Below are 25,045 nucleotides of genomic sequence, written 5' to 3' on the forward strand. Positions count from 1 at the left end.
AAAAAATTTTATTACATGCAATTACAAAAGTATTCAGATCCAGGTGCTGGTTTGAAAACTGTAGAATATTTTTCTCTATTCGTTGCAACGCATCCAGGTGCGTCGTCCGTGCTCAGTTGGTGGAGGGGAAGGTGAGAGCTGCTCTGTGCTTTAATGTAGTACGATGACATAGGATCAAGGAAGCTGGGATATGGGTTGCTGTTTGCTGGGTTCTCAATCTGTTGAACTACTTTACCTGTCCCTGTTACAGGCAACACAGGCACCACTAAAGCAGCCCTAACAATGTGAGGACTTTGCAAACAGCTCCCCATATCTCATCTTACTTGAGTTCATCATTAAAGGGGTTAGCCCACTTTGCCTATTTATACTTAACTGCTGCCAGCGCGCCGTTCACTTCCTGGATTCTGGCTGGGGGTGGGCTTCATCTTGATTGAAGTCTTCTCCCGGCCGGGCCGCGCGCTGAACTGAACACGCACGCCGCCGCGCATGCGCCATGGTGACTTATTCCTGTCCAGTATAGTACAGAGCCGGCGTGCGCGTTCGCGGCTGTGTACTATTCTGTCCAGGAAGAAGTCACCATCTCACCATGCGCGGCAGCGTGCGCGTTCAGGACAGCGAGCGGCCCGGCCGGGAGAAAAGGAGGAGAAGAGCGGTGGCTGTAACCAGGGGATACCGAATGACAACAACGAGGTAAGTGGGGACGAATTTGATCCTAAATGGTGGGAATTTGGTAATCAAATATATTTACAAAAATGATCACTGTCAAATTATTAACAGATTTAACAGTGATCATTTTGATGGCATAACCCCTTTAAAGGAGCTGGGAATGTGGATCGACATCAATTCTCATCTGTGCTAAACGTAAAACCCGGTAGAAACTTTCTCCACAATAACCAAGATCAATGCACAAACTGGGAAACAAAGTTTGCCACCAGTAGATTGAAGGCTGCATTGCCACCTGCTGGTCACAGAGGGTACATCCACTATTTTGTTTCATAATATTCTAGGCAATAGTTTTACAGGGGAAACTTTCCTTTGTCTTGCGTTTGATAATCCAGAACATTTGACAATCCGGAATGTGTAATAATCTGCCATTTGTTTCAGTTTTCACAGCAGGGGATTGTGTTGTAACATCTTAGTTTTAGCTCCTGGTCTTTTTGCTGATTCTCAAGGAAGTTTTTACATACAGTATGTTGCTATGACTATGTGATAATCCAGAAAATGTCATAATCCATTGGTTTATGCAGATGTTGTCTTTGATTGGATTTGAACCTAGGATCCCAGTGCTGCAAACTAAGCCACTCACTCTCCAATCTATCTACTGTATATATTTTTTACATTTCAGATACTGGAGCAATTACAGCAGGGAATCAATTGGCTTTGAAGAAGAGTATGAGCCAGTTAACAGAGCTGCGTAAGTATATGTCTTATTATTCATCACATGGATTTTAATAATATACTATTTTGCAATAGGGGATAAGAATTGCCCCACTGAGAAATAAGTCTCTTCCATGATGCGGACACCACTAGGGGGAGCTTATGGAGGATATCTTCATCACTGAGATCAATAGGAGCTGTATAACTCTGTATTCAATGAGATCCCTAGTGGTGACTGTGGGAAACCATATTTGTACCATGTAACTGATCTGTAATTACGGTAGAATAAACCAGCTCATCTCACCGCGATGAAGTCCTTCAGATGCACAGACACGCCAGAGGAAGGCAATAAATCCAAAATAGTAAAAGTAACCCAGTGCTCTCGGATCTTCAATCTAAATAACAGCTATATTTAATACAGTTAAAGGGGTTACCCCCTGATTAATGTACATGACATCCTCTTTCTAACAAGCTTAGAACCAGCCCTGTACCTCACATGGGTCCAGAGATCTCCCAATTCATTGCTTCAATTGCACTGTTAGATTTAGATCAAGCTGGTAGCTCAGGGGGCGTGTCCTTTCTGCTGTAGCTGTTGGCAATTGAAGGCTGGAACTGAGCATGTGCGTCCAACTCAGTGAGCTGGACAAAGAATTTCGAAAAAGAGCAAGCGGCAGGTGGTGCTATACAGGCGCCATGAACTCAGATTTCAGTTTATAACTCAGCAGCTATACTGCATAATTACATGGAAATACAAAAATATTCAGATCCAGGATCTGGTTTGAAAAATGTAAAATATTTTTTGTGGGACAACCCCTTTAAAATGAGTCTGAACACTGGCCCACTGTAATATTCGCTTACTTCTGTTTTGGATAGAAGTATCCTTAGTCGTAGCGTATTATTATAAATTTTTATCTGATTGTGATAGGGTTATCTCTGCCAGATGAAAGTGTTCATTTGTTCATTTGATTGAGAGGGGGTGTGTCTATAACCCCATTTTGTATATTAAGGGAACGCATGCATTCGTCAATATGCTATGACTAAGGATACTTCTATCCGAAATGCGTAAGCGAACATTACAGTGAGACAGTGTACAGCTGAACATTATATTGAAGATCCGAGAGCGCTGATGATCTGTAATTAATGGGTAAGAACCATGAACAAGCCGCCCAGTCCCAACTACAGCGCACCTGCCGCTTGTAGGACTATGACTGTGTGGAAAATCCACTCCTCACTCTTGATTCTATCACAGAGAAAAGTATCTTCACCTTCTTGAAGTCAAATAAGCCATCGAAAGCTGTAACCATAGCCAAAGGGGTGGGGAAAACGACGGCAAAGGATGTGAACCCTGCTCTGTACAGGATGAAGGCCTTAAATCTCCTTAGCCATGATGAGATGGAGAAACTGTGGACCATTGACACAGGTATACGGAGATGTTTGTACAATTATTACATATAGACTAGTTGGTAGAGCAATTGTATTCATATTTTGCAACTGATATTTTTAGGCATCACTCGTACAGTAAGTGGATCTCCGAACCCCAGTTCAGAAGACTCCAGCGCCAACAGGGACCTAACTACCGCTGTAGCAGCCATGGCGGCTGCTATAGGACCTATGGTCTCAAGTGGGCCCGAGCTGAATGGCAATTTACTGTCCCCTAACCAGTCCCACATTGAAATCGACGACTGCAAACTCCCCCACAAAGACGTGAGAAGGGATAGTGGCATCAGTAAGAGGGCTCCATCCCTTTTCAATAATCGGTGCACTGGTGATGGTTCCGGAAGTATTGCTGGGATTTATAATTCAATGATCGGGATTTCTTTGTGCATACAGAAGTGACGAGTCCATATACCGATAATACAACGAGTGATGAGCCGAATCTGACAGAAGACCACACAAGTCATTACCTGCAACACGGTGCGTTGTGTTCTTGTATATGGTCACATTTATAGCAATGAAAGTTTAAAGGAATTTTCCATCCTCAATATCACGATGGCACCAATAACCCCAAATATACAAATTTCCTGTTTCACCATGTCCATTTATCCTTGGTCCACTAGGAAAGCCATTGTTTTTTCTGTCTGGTGAGGAACAAAAGTATTTGAACACCCTGCGATTTTGCAAGTTCTCCCACATAGAAATTATGGAGGAGTCTGAAATTAACACTGTAGGTGCATTTCCATTCTTAAAGACAGAATAAAAAAATTAAAATCTGGAAATCACATTGTATGATTATTAACCACCTCCGGACCGCTGTACGCACAGACGCGTCCTGGAGGTGGTTGATTCATTCCTCCTGGACGCGCCGGCGCGTCCTCTCGCGAGACGCGAGATTTCCTGTGAACGCGCGCACACAGGCGCGCGCGCTCACAGGAACGGAAGGTAAGAGAGTTGATCTCCAGCCTGCCAGCGGCGATCGTTCGCTGGCAGGCTGGAGATGTGTTTTTTTTAACCCCTAACAGGTATATTAGACGCTGTTTTGATAACAGCGTCTAATATACCTGCTACCTGGTGCTCTGGTGGTCCCATTTGTTTGGATCGACCACCAGAGGACACAGGTAGCTCAGTAAAGTCCCACCAAGCACCACTACACTACACTACACCCCCCCCCCCCGTCACTTATTAACCCCTTATTAGCCCCTGATCACCCCTAATCACCCCTGATCACCCCATATAGACTCCCTGATCACCCCCCTGTCATTGATTACCCCCCTGTCATTGATCAACCCCCTGTAAAGCTCCATTCAGATGTCCGCATGATTTTTACGGATCCACTGATAGATGGATCGGATCCGCAAAACGCATCCGGACGTCTGAATGAAGCCTTACAGGGGCGTGATCAATGACTGTGGTTATCACCCCATATAGACTCCCTGATCACCCCCCTGTCATTGATCACCCCCCTGTCATTGATTACCCCCCTGTAAAGCTCCATTCAGACGTCCGCATGATTTTTACGGATCCACTGATAGATGGATCGGATCCGCAAAACGCATCCGGACGTCTGAATGAAGCCTTACAGGGGCATGATCAATGACTGTGGTGATCACCCCATATAGACTCCCTGATCACCCCCCTGTCATTGATTACCCCCATGTAAAGCTCCATTCAGACGTCCGCATGATTTTTACGGATCCACTGATAGATGGATCGGATCCGCAAAACGCATCCGGACGTCTGAATGAAGCCTTACAGGGGCATGATCAATGACTGTGGTTATCACCCCATATAGACTCCCTGATCACCCCCCTGTCATTGATTACCCCCCTGTAAAGCTCCATTCAGACGTCCGCATGATTTTTACGGATCCACTGATAGATGGATCGGATCCGCAAAACGCATCCGGACGTCTGAATGAAGCCTTACAGGGGCATGATCAATGACTGTGGTGATCACCCCATATAGACTCCCTGATCACCCCCCTGTCATTGATTACCCCCCTGTCATTGATCACCCCCCTGTAAAGCTCCATTCAGACGTCCGCATGATTTTTACGGATCCACTGATGGATGGATCGGATCCGCAAAACGCATCCGGACGTCTGAATGAAGCCTTACAGGGGCGTGATCAATGACTGTGGTTATTACCCCATATAGACTCCCTGATCACCCCCCTGTCATTGATCACCCCCCCTGTCATTGATCACCACCCCTGTCATTGATCACCCCCCTGTCATTGATCACCCCCCCTGTCATTGATCACCCCCCCTGTCATTGATCACCACCCCTGTCATTGATCACCCCCCTGTCATTGATCACCCCCCCTGTCATTGATCACCCCCCCTGTCATTGATCACCCCCCCTGTCATTGATCACCCCCCTGTCATTGATCACCCCCCTGTCATTGATCACCCCCCTGTCATTGATCACCCCCCTGTCATTGATCACCCCCCTGTCATTGATCAACCCCCTGTCATTGATCAACCCCCCTGTCATTGATCACCCCCCTGTCATTGATCACCCCCCTGTAAGGCTCCATTCAGACATTTTTTTGGCCCAAGTTAGCGGAATTATTTTTTTTTTTTCTTACAAAGTCTCATATTCCACTAACTTGTGACAAAAAATAAAATCTCACATGAACTCACCATACCCCTCACGGAATCCAAATGCGTAAAATTTTTTAGACATTTATATTCCAGACTTCTTCTCACGCTTTAGGGCCCCTAGAATGCCAGGGCAGTATAAATACCCCACATGTGACCCCATTTCGGAAAGAAGACACCCCCAGGTATTCCGTGAGGGGCATATTGAGTCCATGAAAGATTGAAATTTTTGTCCCAAGTTAGCGGAACGGGAGACTTTGTGAGAAAAAAATAAAAAATATCAATTTCCGCTAACTTGTGCCAAAAAAAAAAAATTTCTATGAACTCGCCATGCCCCTCATTGAATACCTTGGGGTGTCTTCTTTCCAAAATGGGGTCACATGTGGGGTATTTATACTGCCCTGGCATTCTAGGGGCCCCAAAGCGTGAGAAGAAGTCTGGTATCCAAATGTCTAAAAATGCCCTCCTAAAAGGAATTTGGGCCCCTTTGCGCATCTAGGCTGCAAAAAAGTGTCACACATCTGGTATCGCCGTACTCAGGAGAAGTTGGGGAATGTGTTTTGGGGTGTCTTTTTACATATACCCATGCTGGGTGAGATAAATATCTTGGTCAAATGCCAACTTTGTATAAAAAAATGGGAAAAGTTGTCTTTTGCCAAGATATTTCTCTCACCCAGCATGGGTATATGTAAAAAGACACCCCAAAACACATTCCCCAACTTCTCCCGAGTACGGAGATACCAGATGTGTGACACTTTTTTGCAGCCTAGGTGGGCAAAGGGGCCCATATTCCAAAGAGCACCTTTCGGATTTCACTGGTCATTTACCTACTTACCACACATTAGGGCCCCTGGAAAATGCCAGGGCAGTATAACTACCCCACAAGTGACCCCATTTTGGAAAGAAGACACCCCAAGGTATTCCGTGAGGGGCATGGCGAGTTCCTAGAATTTTTTATTTTTTGTCACAAGTTAGTGGAAAATGATGATTTTTTTTTTTTTTTTTCATACAAAGTCTCATATTCCACTAACTTGTGACAAAAAATAAAAACTTCCATGAACTTACTATGCCCATCAGCGAATACCTTGGGGTCTATTCTTTCCAAAATGGGGTCACTTGTGGGGTAGGTATAATGCCCTGGTATTTTAGGGGCCCAAATGTGTGGTAAGGAGTTTGAAATCAAATTCTGTAAAAAATGACCAGTGAAATCCGAAAGGTGCTCTTTGGAATATGGGCCCCTTTGCCCACCTAGGCTGCAAAAAAGTGTCACACATCTGGTATCTCCGTACTCAGGAGAAGGTGGGGAATGTGTTTTGGGGTGTCATTTTACATATACCCATGCTGGGTGAGATAAATATCTTGGTCAAATGCCAACTTTGTATAAAAAAATGGGAAAAGTTGTCTTTTGCCAAGATATTTCTCTCACCCAGCATGGGTATATGTAAAAAGACACCCCAAAACACATTCCCCAACTTCTCCTGAGTACGGAGATACCACATGTGTGGCACTTTTTTGCAGCCTAGGTGGGCAAAGGGGCCCATATTCCAAAGAGCACCTTTTGGATTTCACTGGTCATTTACCTACTTACCACACATTAGGGCCCCTGGAAAATGCCAGGGCAGTATAACTACCCCACAAGTGACCCCATTTTGGAAAGAAGACACCCCAAGGTATTCCGTGAGGGGCATGGCGAGTTCCTAGAATTTTTTATTTTTTGTCACAAGTTAGTGGAAAATGATGATTTTTTTTATATATTTTTTTTTTCATACAAAGTCTCATATTCCACTAACTTGTGACAAAAAATAAAAACTTCCATGAACTCACTATGCCCATCAGCGAATACCTTGGGGTCTCTTCTTTCCAAAATGGGGTCACTTGTGGGGTAGTTATACTGCCCTGGCATTCTAGGGGCCCAAATGTGTGGTAAGGAGTTTGAAATCAAATTCTGTAAAAAATGACGAGTGAAATCCGAAAGGTGCTCTTTGGAATATGGGCCCCTTTGCCCACCTAGGCTGCAAAAAAGTGTCACACATCTGGTATCTCCGTATTCAGGAGAAGTTGGGGAATGTGTTTTGGGGTGTCTTTTTACATATACCCATGCTGGGTGAGAGAAATATCTTGGCAAAAGACAACTTTTCCCATTTTTTTATACAAAGTTGGCATTTGACCAAGATATTTATCTCACCCAGCATGGGTATATGTAAAATGACACCCCAAAACACATTCCCCAACTTCTACTGAATACGGAGATACCAGATGTGTGACACTTTTTTGCAGCCTAGGTGGGCAAAGGGGCCCACATTCCAAAGAGCACCTTTCGGATTTCACTGGTCAGTTTTTACAGAATTTGATTTCAAACTCCTTACCACACATTTGGGCCCCTAGAATGCCAGGGCAGTATAACTACCCCACAAGTGACCCCATTTTGGAAAGAAGAGACCCCAAGGTATTTCGTGATGGGCATAGTGAGTTCATGGAAGTTTTTATTTTTTGTCACAAGTTAGTGGAATATGAGACTTTGTAAGAAAAAAAAAAAAAAAAAAAAAATCATCATTTTCCGCTAACTTGTGACAAAAAATAAAAAGTTCTATGAACTCACTATCCCCATCAGCGAATACCTTAGGGTGTGTACTTTCCGAAATGGGGTCATTTGTGGGGTGTTTGTACTGTCTGGGCATTGTAGAACCTCAGGAAACATGACAGGTGCTCAGAAAGTCAGAGCTGCTTCAAAAAGCGGAAATTCACATTTTTGTACCATAGTTTGTAAACGCTATAACTTTTACCCAAACCATTTTTTTTTTACCCAAACATTTTTTTTTTATCAAAGACATGTAGAACAATAAATTTAGAGCAAAATTTATATATGGATGTCATTTTTTTTGCAAAATTTTACAACTGAAAGTGAAAAATGTCATTTTTTTGCAAAAAAAATCGTTAAATTTCGATTAATAACAAAAAAAGTAAAAATGTCAGCAGCAATGAAATACCACCAAATGAAAGCTCTATTAGTGAGAAGAAAAGGAGGTAAAATTCATTTGGGTGGTAAGTTGCATGACCGAGCAATAAATGGTGAAAGTAGTGTAGGTCAGAAGTGTAAAAAGTGGCCTGGTCTTTCAGGGTGTTTAAGCACTGGGGGCTGAGGTGGTTAAAGAATGTATTTGTCTTGCACTGCTGAACATAAGTATTTGAACACCTGAGAAAATCAGTGTTAATATTTGGTACAGAAGCCTTTGTTTGCAATTACAGAGGTCAAACATTTCCAGTAGTTCTTGATCAGGTTTGCACACACTGCAACAGGGATGTTGGCCCACTCCTCCACACAGATCTCCTCTAAATCTGTCAGGTTTCAGGGCTGTCGCTGAGCAACACGGAGTTTCAGCTCCCTCCAAAGATGTCCTATTGGATTTAGGTCTGGAGACTGGCTAGGCCAATCCAGAACCTTGCTATGCTTCTTACGGAGCCATTCCTTGGTTATCCTGGCTGTGTGCTTCGGGTCGTTGTCATGTTGGAAGACCCAGCCATGACCCATCTTCAATGCTCTGACTGAGGGAAGGAGGTTGTTGCTCAAAATCTCACAACAAATGGCCCCATTCATCCTCTCCTTAATACAGTGCAGTCGTCCTGTCCCCTTTGCAGAAAAGCACCCCCAAAGCATGATGTTACCACCCCCATGCTTCACAGTAGGGATGGTGTTCTTGGGATGCAACTCATCCTTCTTTTTCCTACAAACACGACGAGTGAAGTTTAGACCAAAAAGTTCTACTTTGGTCTCATCTGTCCACATGACTCCTCTGGACCATCCAAATGGTCATTGGCAAACTTCAGACGGGCCTGGACATGTGATGACTTGAGCAGGGGAACCTTCTGTGCAATGCATGATTTGAAACCATGACGGCGTAGTGTTCTACCGACAGTGACCTTTAAAACTGTGGTCCCAGCTCTCTAAGTTTGGCCGGACTGGAGGGCGTAGCCTTAGGGTAGGCCAGCATGACGAGGTGGGGCGGCGGTAAGTTAGGATAGGTGGGATAGGAGTTTTTAGAAGTAGGGGCAGAGAGAAAAGAGGGGAGGTCTGAAATAGGTAGGAGAAAAGGGAGAGGGAGCTATTTTAGAATCGCAAGCAGTAGGTAGAGATAGTGTAGTATTTTATCCCCCAGCCTACCGTCATGTCTGAGGTCGAGGAGTTGATCAGGCAGCTCAGGTCGAGGGCGGAAGCGCAGGGCCCACAATGGTTGCAGGCACAGCTTCAAGGCCTGCTAGGAAATGGAGCAGGTTCGGCAGTTCCCATGGTGCCCCTGTGGGAAGCTGCCCAGCATGTCAGAGGCAATGAGGAGACGGCTGTTTCCCCCTGCAGTTGTGGGGGAGGCAGGCTAGAGAGCCTTAGTGGGCAGCAGGACACTGGCCCCATCCTCTTCTGTTCCGGTGCTGGCGGGGTATCGGATTCTGGAAACAGGCAGCAGGACGCTGGCCTTGCGGCATCCGGAAGCAGCAGCAACGCATCTACCCCTCCCCCGCTAAGATTGGCATCGATGGTCAGCACCGGCTCTCAACTGATGGATACCGGATCTGTGGTTGGACGAGCTGCGGGATCTGAGACTGGAAGGGATTTTGGCGTTCCGGCTGGTGGAATCACAGCGCCCAGGCAGCCTGGTGAGTTCAACTGGGGACCCTTATTATCTATATTTAGTGCCATGGGGGGTGGTGGGGCCGGGGGACCCACGGGGGAGTTAGGGCGGGGCTTCTTACGTTGTTGGGGGGCTTGGCGTCAATGGCAGCGTGTATGGGGGGGGGGGCGCGCAGGGGGGTTCACCGCTCCCCGCCTGGGGGGCGATGGGACCAGGGACTAACCAGTTACAAAATGGGGAGTTGGTGGCGGTTCAAACCCAGGTAACAGCTGCGGTTGGGAATGCGGAGTCGTCCGCGGGAACGAGCTCGGTGTCAGTGCAGACGGGCGGGGAGGGGACGGTTAGTGTGTATGTCTGTTTTGAAGGCCCATTAGGGGCTCACTTGAAGCAGGACATGAGGGAGCGGATTTGGAAGGGGGAGTATGTGGAAATTTTTTGGGGAAGACGATGGATTGTTTTGATTTTGAATTGTTCTCGGATGCGGCAGGTGGGACGGGGTCTATTGTGGGGGGCAATAGTGCGTGGACAAATGGCCGGCGGAGTGGTTCTCCAGGGGTTGGGTTCGCAATCTGGCTTTGCTTGAGCTCTTTCCAATCCTAGTGTCGGTTTTCTTGTGGGGGGAGAGATTTCGCAATAGAAAAGTGCGTTTCCATTGTGACAATCTGAGTGTAGTGCAGTCAATCAATTCATTGTCGGCATCGTCGCCACAGGTAGTTCAAGTGGTTGCCACGGTTGGTACTTGAGTGTCTGGCGTTGAACGCTTGGGTGGTGGCAGTTCATGTTCCAGGGGTTCAGAACTGTATAGCTGATGCATTTTGTCATTTCCAGTGGGAGCGTTTTCGGATGCTGGCGCTGGAAGCGCAGGAGTACCCCTTGTCCTGTCCAACCTTTCTATGGGAGCTTCTGGAGTAACGGAGCAGGGTTGATCAGATCGTCGTTGGCCCCAAGGACGTGGGATTTCTATGCTAGGGCTTGGGAGGATTGGAAGGGTTGGTGTCAAACGATAGGAGTGGATGTTGAAGTTGTGGGGGTTGAGCTTGAAGCCCCTATGTTATTGTATATTGGGCACGGTAGGGATGAGGGTTGGTCGCTAGCCAAGATAAATAAAATAATAGCTGGTTTAGTCTTTGGTTTTCGTTTACGGGGATTAAGGGAGGTTACAAAATGTTTTCTGATGAGTCAGGCGTTGAAGGGTTGGAGGCGGAAAAGGGAAGCGGAAGATTGCAGGCGTCCGGTGTCCTTTGCATTACTGTTGGACATGGGTAGACAGGTAGGGGCAGTATGTCGGTCAGTGTTTGAGGGTTATTTGTTTAAGCTTGCGTTTTCATTAGCCTTCTTTGGGGCATTGTGGTTAGGTGAATTAGTTAGTGACAATGTACTTAGAGTGGGTGGGTTGCTGCAGGAGGACGTTGATTTGTACCCTGATAGGGTAGAGTTTAGATTACGCCGTTCAAAGACGGATGTTAACGGGAGGGGGGTACATGATAGTTCTGTATGAGGTTCCAAATTGTGAGATGTGTCCAGTGCGTTGTTTAAGGGATTTTAGGTTAGTGAGGAAGGGGAAGGCTTTGCCGCTTTTGATTCACGAGGATGGTTCTTTGCTGTCCCGCTACCAGTTTCTGGCGGTGTTTCGCCAGTGTCTCGCCAGCTTGGGCCTGGATCGGGTGGGTTATACAGGGCATTCTTTTCGCATAGGTGCTGCCACTGAGGCTGCCAGGCACGGGGTGGGTGATGAAGTGGTCAAGAGGATTGGTCGGTGGGAGTCTCTTCGTTTCAGGTCTTATGTATGCATGGCTCTTCTGTAAGGATTATGTAGTTTGGGTTTGCCTGTTGTAGTTTAATGTTCGTCCCTTAAGGAACTGGCCGGCTAACGGGAATGGTTCTCTGTTTTTCTTTTTTCTCGTTACAGATCAGTGCCCGGCGTTAGTGTGGATACTGGGCCATACCTTTTGTTTTTTGGGGAGCGTTAAGAGCGGCAGTGAGGCAGGAGGGGCGACAGCTTGGCTTCGCAAGAGAGGTAGCAGTGATATGTTGGTTAGGAAAGAGAGGCATGGTGTGGAATAGCGTGTTACCGGAAATACACAGGTTTGTGCGGTTAGATAGGGCCCCTGATGTGTTGGTCCTTCATGTGGGGGGGAAATGATTTGGGGGCACAACCTTTTCGTGAGCTAATTAGAGACTTAAAATTTGATTTGTTGAGGATCTGGGCCTTATTCCCAGGAATTGTCACGGTTTGGTCTGATATGGTTCACAGTCATGTGTGGAGGGGTGCTCGGTCACCGGCCCAGGTGAACAAAGCCAGGATAAAGGTGAACCGGGCGATAGGGAGGTTTATGGCTAGGAATGGGGCCGTGGCTGTGAGACTTGCTAAGTTGGAACAGGGGATTGGTGCTTTCTGGAGGAGGGATGGTATTCACCTGAACGCGATTGGAATTGATCTCTGGTGCCTAGGCCTGCAAGGGGGCATAGAGACGGCTTTGGGGGGTGTGGAGAGACGCACAGGCATGAGGTGTTAAGCCTGTGCGTTCGTGGCGGCGGGAGGTCCTTGGAGTTGGTGGGTGGAATATCAGGTTCTGGAGGATGGGAGGGCTCCATAGTTGGGGCTGGACTCCCATGGTAGTATTTTCGTGGCAGGTTTTGCTCCATCAGTGGTGCCTCCAAGCTGGCGCTCATCGGCTGGGGGCAAGATGGAGTACCATGTGGAGGAGTTAAACAAAAACTGTTGGGGCTTCGAGGACCTCCCTCGTCGTTATTTTATGCAATAAGCAGGACCGTGGTATGGTTAGGCAGACGCCAAAATATGCAGTGGGTCCGGATATGGGTATATAAGTCTATAGTTTTTTGTTTGTGACGCCAATTGCAGCGTGCGCAGGGTACAGTCTCAGGGCCCTTTAACCCCTTAGGGACACAGCCTTATTTCACCTTAAGGACCAGGCCATTTTTTGCAAATCTGACCAGTGTCACTTTAAGTGCTAATAACTTTAAAACGCTTTGACTTATCCAGGCCATTCTGAGATAGTTTTCTTCGTCACATATTGTACTTCATGACACTGGTAAAATGAAGTCAAAAAAATTATTATTTTTTGCATAAAAAAATACCTAATTTACCAAAAATTTGGAAAAATTAGCAAATTTCAAAGTTTCAGTTTCTCTACTTCTGTAATACATAGTAATACCCCCAAGAATTGTGATGACTTTACATTCCCCATATGTCTACTTCATGTTTGAATTATTTTGGGAATGATATTTTATTTTTAGAAGTTTAGAAGTAAATCTTGAAATTCTTCAGAAATTTACAAAAACACAATTTATAGGGACCACTACAGGTCTGAAGTCACTTTGCGAGGCTTACATAATAGAAACTACCCAAAAATGACCCCATTCTAGAAACTACACCCCTCAAGGTATTCAAAACTGATTTTACAAACTTCGTTAACCTTTTAGGTGTTGCACAAGAGTTATTGGCAAATGGGGATGAAATTTGAGAATTTCATTTTTTTGCCTAATTTTCCATTTTAACCCATTTTTTCCACTAACAAAGCAAGGCTTAACAGCCAAACAAGACTGTGGGCCAGATTTATCATTACTCTGACAGCTCACTCCGCTTTAACATATGGCTAAAGTCAGTTTTAGCCAAGTCAGATTTATGATCGGCCCTTTAAGACTGTAATAAATGTGGTTTGACGGTAGCAGTTTATCCGTCAGTAAGCAGCTTTACAAAAGTCGCACATCTTTACGAAAAAGTCGCACGTTTTTATGAAAAAGTTGCATGTTCTATTAAAAAGTCTCATAAGATAAGCATGGTCCTCACTGGAGTGAAATTGCGACTTTTTTGCGACTTTTTAAATAATCCCAATAGTAAATCTGTCTAGAGATTCATTTACATAAGAAAACACGCCCACTTTCAGAAAACTGGCGAGCATAGTGCAGAGCAGAAAAAAGTCGCAAATTTGTGCGCAGTTTTAGCGTTTGGGACTTTTTCACTCCATTATTCTGACCTGAGCTAATGATAAATCTGGCCCAAAATCTTTATTGCCCTGACTCTGCAGTTTACAGAAACACCCCATATGTGGTCGTACACTACTGTACGGCCACACAGCGGAGCGTAGAGGGAAAGGTGCGCCGTTTGGTTTTTGGAGGGCTGATTTTTATGGACCGGTTTATTTACACCGTGTCCTGTTTCAACCCCCCTGATGCACCCCTGGAGTAGAAACTCCCTAAAAGTGACCCCATTTTGGAAACTACGGGATAAGGTGGCATTTTTTTTGGGACTATTTTTAGGGTACATATGATTTTTGGTTGCTCTATATTACATTTTTGTGAGGCAAGATTACCAAAAATTGAAATTCTGAAATTTCATCTCCATTTGCCATTAACTGTTGATGAACACCTAAAGGGTTAATAAAGTTTGTATAATCAGTTTTGAATACCTTGAGGGGTGTAGTTTCTTAGGTGGGGTCACTTTTAGGGAGTTTTTACTCTAGGGGGGCATCAGGGGAGCTTCAAAAGGGACATGGTGTCAATAAAAAAGGCCATCAAAATCGGCCTTCAAGAAACCATGTCGGTCCTTTCCTTTTGCGGCCTCCCTTTTACTGATACAGCAGTTTATGACCACAAATGTGGCATTTCTGTAAACTGCAGCATCAGGGTAATAAATATTAACTTTTGTTTGGTTGTTAACTCTTGTTTTGCTACCGGAAAAAACGGATTGAAATGGAAAAGTGCCAAAAATAGCGGTTTTGGCACAGTTTTTTTTTTTTTTTTTTTTTTTTTTACCGTGTTAATCTGGGGGGTTAGGTAATGGGATATTTTTATAGAGGAGATTCTTACGAACGTGGCGATACCTAATAAGTCTACTTTTTTTTACAATTATTTTGGTTTTTGACCATATTATCCTCTTTGATACAAAAAAATTTGTTTTGTATCTATCTCTAAAGTCTAAGTGTCATTTTTTTTTATTTTTTTATCCGATTATCTTATGTGGGGCTCATTTTTTGCGGGATGAGCAGACTGTTTTATTGGCACTATTTTGGGGGCTATATGACTTTTTGATCGCTTGCTATTAAACTTTTTATTATGTAAGGTGACAAAAAAAAAAACATTTTTTGTACCTTTTTTTTTTTTTTCTGCACCGTGTTAATCTGACGGGCTAGGTCATGGTATTTTTATAGAGGAGATTATTACCGGCGCAGCGATACCTAATATGTCTACATTTAATAAATTATTTTAGTTTTTTTGGGTGTCTCAAGTCTGAGAACCAGTTTTTTTTATCCGATGTCAGTGCTAAATTGGGATATAAATTTAGTACTCCATGGAAGTGTGATACTCCCTGAAGCAACCGTCAATGCAGAGGCCCGGATGATCGGGGCACGTGTCACATTGAGTAGTGGTGTCCTTCCGTATCCCCCTCTTGTGACATACTCTGCACCTTTTTTGGGTTCGTCCCTTCTTTCCAGTATGGGGGACCACACCTGGAAAGTGTTGACCAGGGACGATCCGGGCGCCTACAGTTCCCGAGGTACTCCGGCCTGCTCTTTCCCGGTCCGAAAAGATCAGGTCCTTGAGGACTGCCTCATAGAACTGAAGGAATGTCCCTGGGTTGCCAGCGCTCCGGGACAGCACAAAAGAGTTGTACATGGCAACCTGTACCAAGTAGACCGCAACTTTTTTGTACCATGCCTGGGAGATCAACTCCTCCCATATACCGATTGTAGTCGACGATACAATCGGGCTTGAGGACCGTTGCCGCGGTACCTCACACAGGGACAGGGGTGATGCCGTTACCATGAATTGTGGACAGCATAAGGACATCCCTCTTGTCCTTATACCTGACCAGCAACAGGTTTCCAGTGGTAATGGCACGGGTCTCACCCCTGGGTATAGGTACCTGGAGGGGGAGGGCAGGGAGGCCGCGTTGATTTTTCTGCACGGTCCCACAAGCGGACGTGGATCTGGCGGCAAGGGACTGGAACAAGGGGATACTGGTATAAAAGTTATTCACGTAAAGGTGGTAACCCTTATCTAGCAGTGGGTACATAAGGTCCCACACAAGTTTCCCGGTAACACCCAGAGTGGGGGGACATTCTGGGGGTTGAATCCGGGAATCTCGCCCCTCGTATACACAAAATTTGTAAGTGTACCCTGAGGTACTCTCTCAAATTTTGTATAGCTTCATGCCATACCTCGCCTGCTTGGAGGGCACATACTGGCGGAAAATGAGTCTCCCCTTGAACGCAATGAGAGACTCATCAACCGCGACCTCCCTTCCAGGTACATAGGCCTCCATGAATTTGGCCCCAAAGTGATCGATGACCGGCCGTATCTTATACAGACGGTCATGGGCAGGATCACCTCGGGGGGGACATGCTGCATTATCTGAATAATGCAGACATTTCCGGATGGCCTCAAACCGGGAGCGTGTCATGGCCGTACTGTAAAGTGGGGTCTGGTATAGTGCATCCCCACTCCAGTACAGCCTGGCACTGGGTTTCTTGACCAGGCCCATATGCAGCACGAGGCCCCAAAATGTCCTCATTTCGCCTGCACTGACCGGCGTCCAGCCACCGGGCCTGGCCAAAAAAGAGCCTGGGTGGTGAGCAACGAACTTTTGGGCGTACAGGTTCGTCTGCTCCACCATCAGATTTACCAGTGGGTCACTGAAAAAATGACAAAAAAAGTAATATTCAGTGTAGCCCACTGTGTAAATCTGGATTCCTGATTGGCCTACAAAATCAGGAATCACGGGCTCGTATCGCTCTGGGCTACACCAGACTAGTTCACCGGCAGGGTGCTCCGGTGGATTTAACTGGTGGACCGGAAAACCAGTACGAGCCCCAGAGCTGCTCGTACTAGGCTGGGCCACAGGGTCTCTAACATGGCAGTCCCCTTGCTCCGCCTGGCGGCGTCTCCGCCGCCTTGGGGGCTCATCATCGCTAGATGATGAGGAGGACGCGGATGACAACAGGAATGTGGGGTCATCCTCATCCTCACTGGGACTCTCGGAGTCGGAGGCAAGCTAGGCGTATGCCTCCTCGGCCGAAAACGTCCGGCGGGCCATAGGGGAGTGTGTGTCTGCGTGTGTATGTGCGTGTGTGTAAATCTTTATTTCGTGTGCGTGTGTGTGGGGGCACGGGTGTTCGCGAACTCACCCTAAAACTAACAAAAAAAAAAGAAGAAAAAACTAACTAAAAGGGCAAAAAAATTTGAAAAAAATAATTCGAAACCGCTGATCAACCGTCCGAAGTTGATCAGCGGTGGGGTGTGCGATTCGCTAACAGTGGCCAGACGCTAAGAGTGCCGGCCAAAGTCAGCGTACAACAAAAAAAACTGCACCCCAAAAAAGTTGGGGGGGGGGGGCAAGCGGCAGCACCCCTGGGGGGTCTAGGGTCACACAGCTGTGCTGTGGACCCCAGACACCCTAACTTAGGGTGATGCAATCAAAGTTTTCAAACTAACTTTCCCTTTATTTTCCCTGCCTAACCCAAACTTTCCCTATGCTTTCCCTATGTACCTGCGGTATAGATGGGGGGTGCTGGGGCACAGATCGGATCCTGGGGGGCACAGATGGGGTGATGCTGGCACCGATGAACACGACAAGCAGGCAGCTCCTCTCTCCTCCGGCTCCGGAACACAAAAGGAGGAGGAGAGGAGCGCTTGCATCTTTTGAATCGCCCACCAACCAATCAGAGGCGATCCTGAGAGGTGATGTCACCATCACCTCTCAGGATCGCAGGATCGTGATTGGTGGGGTAAAATCACACCACCATCACCATCCTGTTCCGGGTTATCGGGTCTTCAGAGACCCAAATAACCCGGAAACGCAGAAAACCGCAGGTCTAAATTGACCTGCGGTTTTCTGCGATCGCCGACATGGGGGGGGTCACAGGACCCCACGGCGCATTTAGCCTAGGTGCCTGCTCAATGATTTGAGCAAACACCGGGTTCCGATCACCGCCCGCCGGGCGGCGGTGATCGGAACCATACATGACGTACCTGTACGTCATGTGTCCTTAAGTACCAGGACATCATGACGTACAGGTACGTCATGTGTCCTTAAGAGGTTAAGGTGTTGCAACTCACGTACCAGGTTAGGAATGCCAGAGTGGTATAATGTCTCTGTGTGGTAGTAGTAATAGTGTCAACGGTGTCTCCTACCTGGGTACGGCTGGACTCCTGGGTCCTGGCTCACTTGCAATAAATGAGTGTTGCTAGTAGGAGTAATTGAGGAACTTTGTAGTAAAGAATAGATCCAACTTGTCTTTACTGGAGGCAGCATTAATCCATATGAGATACAGCAATAGTCTTGGGTCCCAGCAGGTATTGGCAATATGTGGCAGGGATTACTATCTCTTCTGCTCCTATCATGTGCCTGGAGAATATGGCAGGAATCTATATCTTCTGCTCTGTCTATCTTCTGCTTGGTATGGGACTGACTAGCTGAGGAGGAATTTGGCTTCTCCTGGTCTCTGGATAGTACTCAGTTAGCTCACAGGGAATGGCTCTTCCTGGAGATCTGGAGGTGGCTGCTTGCTTGTCAACCAGCTGAGGCTGAAGGTTCGGACTGGGGATGAAGATCTTTGGTCTATAAGGGAAAATAATAGCATTCTTAATACAGAATGCATAGTACAATAGGGCTGGAGGGGTTAAAAAAATAAAAATAAAATTTAACTCACCCTAATCCACTTGATCACGCAGCCCGGCTTTTCTTCTGTCTTCTTTCTTCAGGACCTGGGTAAAGGACCTGTGGTGACGTCACTGAGCTCATCACATGGTCCATCACATGATCTTTTATCGTGGTGATGGATCATGTGACGGACCATGTGATGAGCGCAGTGACGTCATCACAGGTCCTTTACCCAGGTCCTGAAGAAAGAAGCCTGAGGAGGTGGTGATGGTGAGTACAATAAAGGAATTCAAGAGGGGCCTGGATGTATTTCTGGAGCGTAATAATATTACAGGCTATAGCTACTAGAGAGGGGTCGTTGATCCATGGAGTTATTCTGATTGCCTGAATGGAGTCGGGAAGGAATTTTTTATTCCCATAAAGTGGGGAAAATTGTCTTCTACCTCACAGTTTATTTTTTTGCCTTCCTCTGGATCAACTTGCAGGATGACAGGCCGAACTGGATGGACAAATGTCTTTTTTCGGCCATATGTACTATGTTACTATGTTAGAAGAGAAGCCGGGCTGGGCGATCAAGTGGATTAAGGTGAGTTAAATAATTTTTTTTATTTTTTTTTAACCCCTCCAGCTCTATTGTACTATGCATTCTGTATTAAGAATGCTATTATTTTCCCTGATAACCATGTTATAAGGGAAAATAATAATGATCGGGTCTCCATCCCGATCGTCTCCTAGCAACCGTGCGTGAAAATCGCACCGCATCAGCACTTGTTTGCGGATGCTTGCAATTTTTACGCAGTCCCATTCACTTGTATGGGGCCTGCGTTGCGTGAAAAACGCACAAAATAGAGCTTGCTGCGATTTTCACGCAACGCACAAGTGATGCGTGAAAATCACTGCTCATGTGCACAGCCCCATAGAAATGAATGGGTCCGGATTCAGTGCAGGTGCAATGCGTTCGTGTGAAAGGGGCCTTACTGTTTCTCAGGTGTTTAAATACTTATGTTCAGCAGTGCAAGACAAATTCATTCTTTAAAAATCATACAATGTGATTTACTGAATTTTTTTTTTTTTTTATTCTGTCTCTCAGAGTGGGAGTGCACCTACAATGTGAATTTCAGACCCCTCCATGATTTCTAAGTGGGAGAACTTGCAAAATCGCAGGGTGTTCAAATACTTCTGTTCCTCACTGTATTATCTTCACAAGACTTTGGGCCAGATTTATCATTAGCTCAGGTCAGAATAATGGAGTGAAAAAGTCCCCAAAAAAGTCCCAAACGCTAAAACTGCGCACAAATTTGCAACTTTTTTCTGCTCTGCACTATGCTCGCCAGTTTTCTGAAAGTGGGCGTGTTTTCTTATGTAAATGAATCTCTAGACAGATTTACTATTGGGATTATTAAAAAAGTCGCAAAAAAGTCGCAATTTCACTCCAGTGAGGACCATGCTTATCTTATGAGACTTTTTAATAGAACATGCAACTTTTTCATAAAAACGTGCGACTTTTTCGTAAAGATGTGCGACTTTTGTAAAGCTGCTTACTGACGGATAAACTGCTACCGTCAAACCACATTTATTATAGTCTTAAAGGGCCGATAAATCTGACTTGGCTAAAACTGACTTTAGCCATAAGTTAAAGTGGAGTGAGCTGTCAGAGTAATGATAAATCTGGCCCTTTGTCTATTTAGAGCACCAACAGGATTTTTAGGTTGTCATCACCCCACCTAAGGCTACATGCACACGACCGTATGTGTCTTGCGGTCCGCAAATTGCGGATCTGCAAAAAAAACGGATGGCATCCGTATTTTTTTTTTTTTGCGGATCCATTGTAACAATGCCTAAAACGGACAAGAATAGGACATGTGCTATTTTTTTTGCGGGGCTACGGAACGGACATACTGATGCGGACAGCACACGGTGTGTTGCCCGCATTTTTTGTGGACCCATTGAAATGAATGGGTTCGCATCCTATCCCAAAAAAACAGAACAGACACGGAAACAAACAATGTTCGTGTGCCTGTAGCCTAATCTTGCTTTTAGTAATAAGCAGATAACTGCTGAAAAGTTGTCTGTACAGATCAAGAAGTGTCATGTATTATTAGGCTAGTAGCCAGTGTGAAAATTAAAAATAGATAAATCACTGAAGAAAATGCACCAAAAGGATATGCCACTGACTATACTAGCTGGTCATACAAGCAGATATTAAAAGCTGAGACTTTTGCCAATATATTCCTGTCAGGAAAATATCGGAGCCCATCATGCACCACGTCACTGTCACTCAGCATGGCACGGGGTCCTACCACTACGCTAACTGTGGTGTGAACACGGTCTGAAGGTGATGTAATCCAGCTCACAGCCAGGCTTCCACACAACCGCCTAGCAAGACAACTAGTGCAATGTGAACAAAGCCAGACTGTAAGCCACACCCATATCAGACCATGTGATGGAGGTTTCCAGGTGCAAAGGAATGTTCAATTGCCAGATGAAGGCACATTCAATACATATAAAACAAAATCACAGAATTGCAGTGGCAAATATCGTGTTTTTTCATTGGGCGATATTTCTGTGGTCCACATGCGGTGGGGCTGCTCGCCCAATGAGATGCACGCTACAGTGTTTGGGGTTTGAGCAGTTCCCCCCATATTTGCCACTGCAATTCTGTGATTTAGTTGAAAATTAAAAATAGCATCTAACAAATAATTTTGGGAAAGAAAGGGAATCTGTCACCAGCGACCTCCCTATCAAACTGCAAATATAGACACATAGCTGTGCTTCACCTGATTAAAATGCTGTTTTTCTTTTGTTGATCAGAGGCTGTGTTCCTGAGTTATACTTTTTCTTAATATGCAAATTAGGTTTTTGGTGCAATGACTATTGCTCTTGTTGTACCCAAGTTCCTCTTTTCGGCGGCTAGCTCCTACCTCGCTGCTTTGCCACTGGCTGGCCTTGTCAATCAAATGTTTCCTGAAGCCATATAGGGTATTTTAACAACAAACTTTATTCAGACACAAACAATATAACAAAGGTTATAAACTGTCATATCTATATATAGCCTACAGGTGGCAGTAAACATGTTAACATGTATAACTCCTAACAGCAGTGAAGGAGGGTCTGACCACAGAAATGAGTGGAGCTTGGGTGCAACAAGAGCAATAGTGACACCCTCATTCCACTAAAGGTGTCATTTGCATATTTATAAAAAGTATCATAACTCAGGAACATGGCCTCCAATCAACTAAAGTAAAACAGCGCTTTAATCAGGTGAGCCATAGCTATTTTGTGACAGCTCTGCAACATCACGTTTTGGTTATTGGTTTTAATAGGTTAACCACTGGGGGGGGGGGAGATTAAGTGAGCAACAAGATGGTTCAGATTATAGCGGTATACTGTGTTTGAAATAGTTGTCACTTCCTCAAAGCACCATGGTCTCAAATTTCACATGCATTAACAATAAATACAATATGCTTAATTTGGTTATGATTAGATTGGTGGATTACATAGACAACAAAGTCATGAGGGAGTTATGCATTGAAAGGGGAGTTGCCCTTTAAGGCTGTGTTCACATCACTTTTTTGTTCCATGGTTAATGCACATGACAGGTGTTAAATGGATGCCCTGACGGTTGCCATACTGAGTCTACCATCATCATAGGCTTCCACTGTAAAAAAAAAAAAAAAAAAAAAAACCTTTTTTTTTTTTTTTTTTTTTTTTTTTTTGCTGGGCTCTGCAGGATGGAAACGTGTAGTGTACTACTATGCTTTTAAGTCCTTTTTTCCCACGTCTATGTTAAACGTACAGCAAAAACGTGATGTGAACAGCCCCTAAGTCTTACCTATGAAAAAAACAGTCTTTTATAAGACAACTTTTTTTTATTGCAGGATCCCAAATATTGTCTGCACCACTGACTGTAATTAAAAACTACCAGTTTAACATTCAAGGATGCAGCTGTTTCACAGTGGGCGATACTACGTGGCTTAATAAATGGGATGCAGAGCCAATCAGAGAAGGTAATGGCACATGTCCTGCATTTTAAGACAACATCATACATGATACGGTTAGGACTCGTTGACACAGCGGATTTTGTGCATATATTTCCGTGCTGAAATCTATGTGGAATCCTATAATTATTATTTTCAATTCATATGGCCACAGATTATTTTCACGTGGCTTTCCAAACTGTGTCAGGAAGGGACACGTCTCCTTTTTTTCAGCGGTTTCCTCACTGAAATTTTGGCAGGTGGGATTGTGGCAGAGGTGTGTACACACGCATTAGTTCCACTGAATTCAAAATTAGGCTCCATTCAGACGTCCGTAGAATGGGTCCGCATCCGTTCCACAATTATCCGGAACAGGTCCGGACCCATTCATTCTCTATGGGGCTGGAAGAGATGCTGAGAGCACACTTATGTGCTCTCCGCATTTCTGGAGCGCGCCCCCGATCTTCCGGTCCGCAGCTCCGCAAGAAAATAGAGCATGTCTTATTCTTGTCCGCAATTGCGGACAAGAATAGGCATTTTTATGGGGGTGACGGCCGGGTGCATTGAAGAGCCGCAATTTGCGGATCCGCAATGCACTACGGACGTGTGAATGAACCCCTAATCCAAGAGTCAGCCTTGGATATCTGCTGTGGATTTTTTCCAGGAGAGAAACATTTGGGGCTGATGTGTATGGGGGAAAAACATTGGGGGGGGGAGAAGGATCAGGCTGATTATAACATGCCCAATTCTTTTGTTCTCAGTGGAGATAAGCCACTGTCACCAGAGATGTTCAGCAGCTTTAGATACACCAGTTCATCAGCCAGCTCACATGTGATAAGTTTAGATACACTGCTGCACACACTATTATTTCAGTTTCACCTCTGATTTAGGGCTCATGCAGACACGGATCCGCAAAAAACAAAAAAACAGGTAGCGTCCGTGTTGCATCCGTTTTTTGGGCGGATCCATTGTAACAATGCCTGTCCTTGTCCTCAAAACGAACAAGAATAGGACAATCTCCTATTTTTTTTTGCGTAATGAACATGCGGACACGGAATGCACACAGAGTAATTTCTTTTTTTTTTTTCAAGCCCCATTAAAATTTTTGGTTCCGTATATGGACCTGTAAAAAAATGGAATGGAAATGGAAGAAAAATACGTTTGTGTGCATAAGCCCATGAAAACATTCTAGAAATTTCCCATATGGACCCCGTGACACCTCAGATTCTCTGCCCAGTCAGATGCCCATGCATGATTCCACTCCTCCATGCCAGCCTCAAATGGGATTATCAATTATGACAGTGGAAAAGGTAACAAAAAGCATTAATCTACATATGGAGCATTAATCCCAACTCCATGCATCTTTTCCATGGCAGACAGAATCTGACTGGTTGATATGTGGGCATTCAGGCTTACTAAGCTGATATATGTAAACCATTGCAGACAAATTGGAGGAGCAATGCCTATCGCAACCAATTTACCAAAATGGCACTTGTGTCAAAATATATTTGGCACAATGGGGGAGATAAACTGGAGGAGGAAAACTGGCTTAGTTGGGCTTAGCAACCAATCAGATTTCACCTTTCATTTTCCAAAAGATCTCTGAAAAATGAAAGGTGGAATCTGATTGGCTACCACGGGTAGCTAGGCCAGTTTTCCTTGACGGGGGTATTGGCTACTGAACGGCCGACCCCTATATCATACTCACCTGCCGCCCCACAACAAACAGCCCTTCCCCTGCACCTTTTACCAATCCATCCCCTCCCAGCATCTCATATCCCTTACCTTTAATAAAGACTCAGACACCAGGCTGGAATAAATTGGCCACAGCAGCCGTTTTTATTAACAAAACATAAAATATACATAACAATATAAATAACCATAACTCTAATAATTAATTCTTTGTGAGGGGAGGTCCTTGAAGCCCCAAATAACTGAAATACCCCACCGGGGTGCCATCTTGCCTCCAGCCGTTGCCCGCCAGCTCAGAAGCACCACTGAATGGCCCCCTCTTCAATTCCGCCACCACTGGGAGTCCAGCCCCAACTGCGGAGCCCTCCCATCATCCTCACCAGTGAATAAACCAACTTCAAGGACCTCCCCCGCCACCAATGCACAGACTTGACCCCTTAAGTCTGCGCGGCCCTCCAAACTCCCAAAGCCGTCTCAATACCATCTTGTAAGGCCAAGCTTCACATGTTTAACCCGACCGCATTTAAATGTACTCCGCCAGACCTCCAAAAAAACAACAACTCCCTTCTCCAACTCTGTATGCCTCACTGCCACTGCCCCATTCCTTGCCAGAAAACGACTCATCGCCCTGTTTAATTTTACTCTAGCCCTATTCACCCCTTCCACCGATCTAGCCCCTCTCCAAACCATCCTCGGAACTATGTCCAACAAAACT

General features: G+C 45.3%; 1 protein-coding gene across 4 annotated transcripts in view; it reads left to right on the plus strand.

The window, feature by feature from the left end:
• The window catches only part of ZBP1 (Z-DNA binding protein 1), a 58,774-nt gene that overhangs the window by 14,076 nt on the left and 19,653 nt on the right, over nt 1-25,045 (plus strand). For 2 of the 4 annotated variants that reach the window (XM_040436674.1, XM_040436672.1), the window contains 5 exons: nt 1,346-1,414; nt 2,627-2,797; nt 2,882-3,103; nt 3,208-3,291; nt 22,540-22,674. In XM_040436674.1, coding sequence (XP_040292608.1) covers nt 1,346-1,414; nt 2,627-2,797; nt 2,882-3,103; nt 3,208-3,291; nt 22,540-22,674 — 681 coding nt within the window. The remainder of the gene's footprint in view (nt 1-1,345; nt 1,415-2,626; nt 2,798-2,881; nt 3,104-3,207; nt 3,292-22,539; nt 22,675-25,045) is intronic. The other 2 variants (XM_040436673.1, XM_040436675.1) reach the window with 2 other exon arrangements.

The sequence above is a fragment of the Bufo bufo genome, chromosome 6 (genome assembly GCF_905171765.1).
Source record: "Bufo bufo chromosome 6, aBufBuf1.1, whole genome shotgun sequence".
Classification (NCBI taxonomy): domain Eukaryota; kingdom Metazoa; phylum Chordata; class Amphibia; order Anura; family Bufonidae; genus Bufo; species Bufo bufo.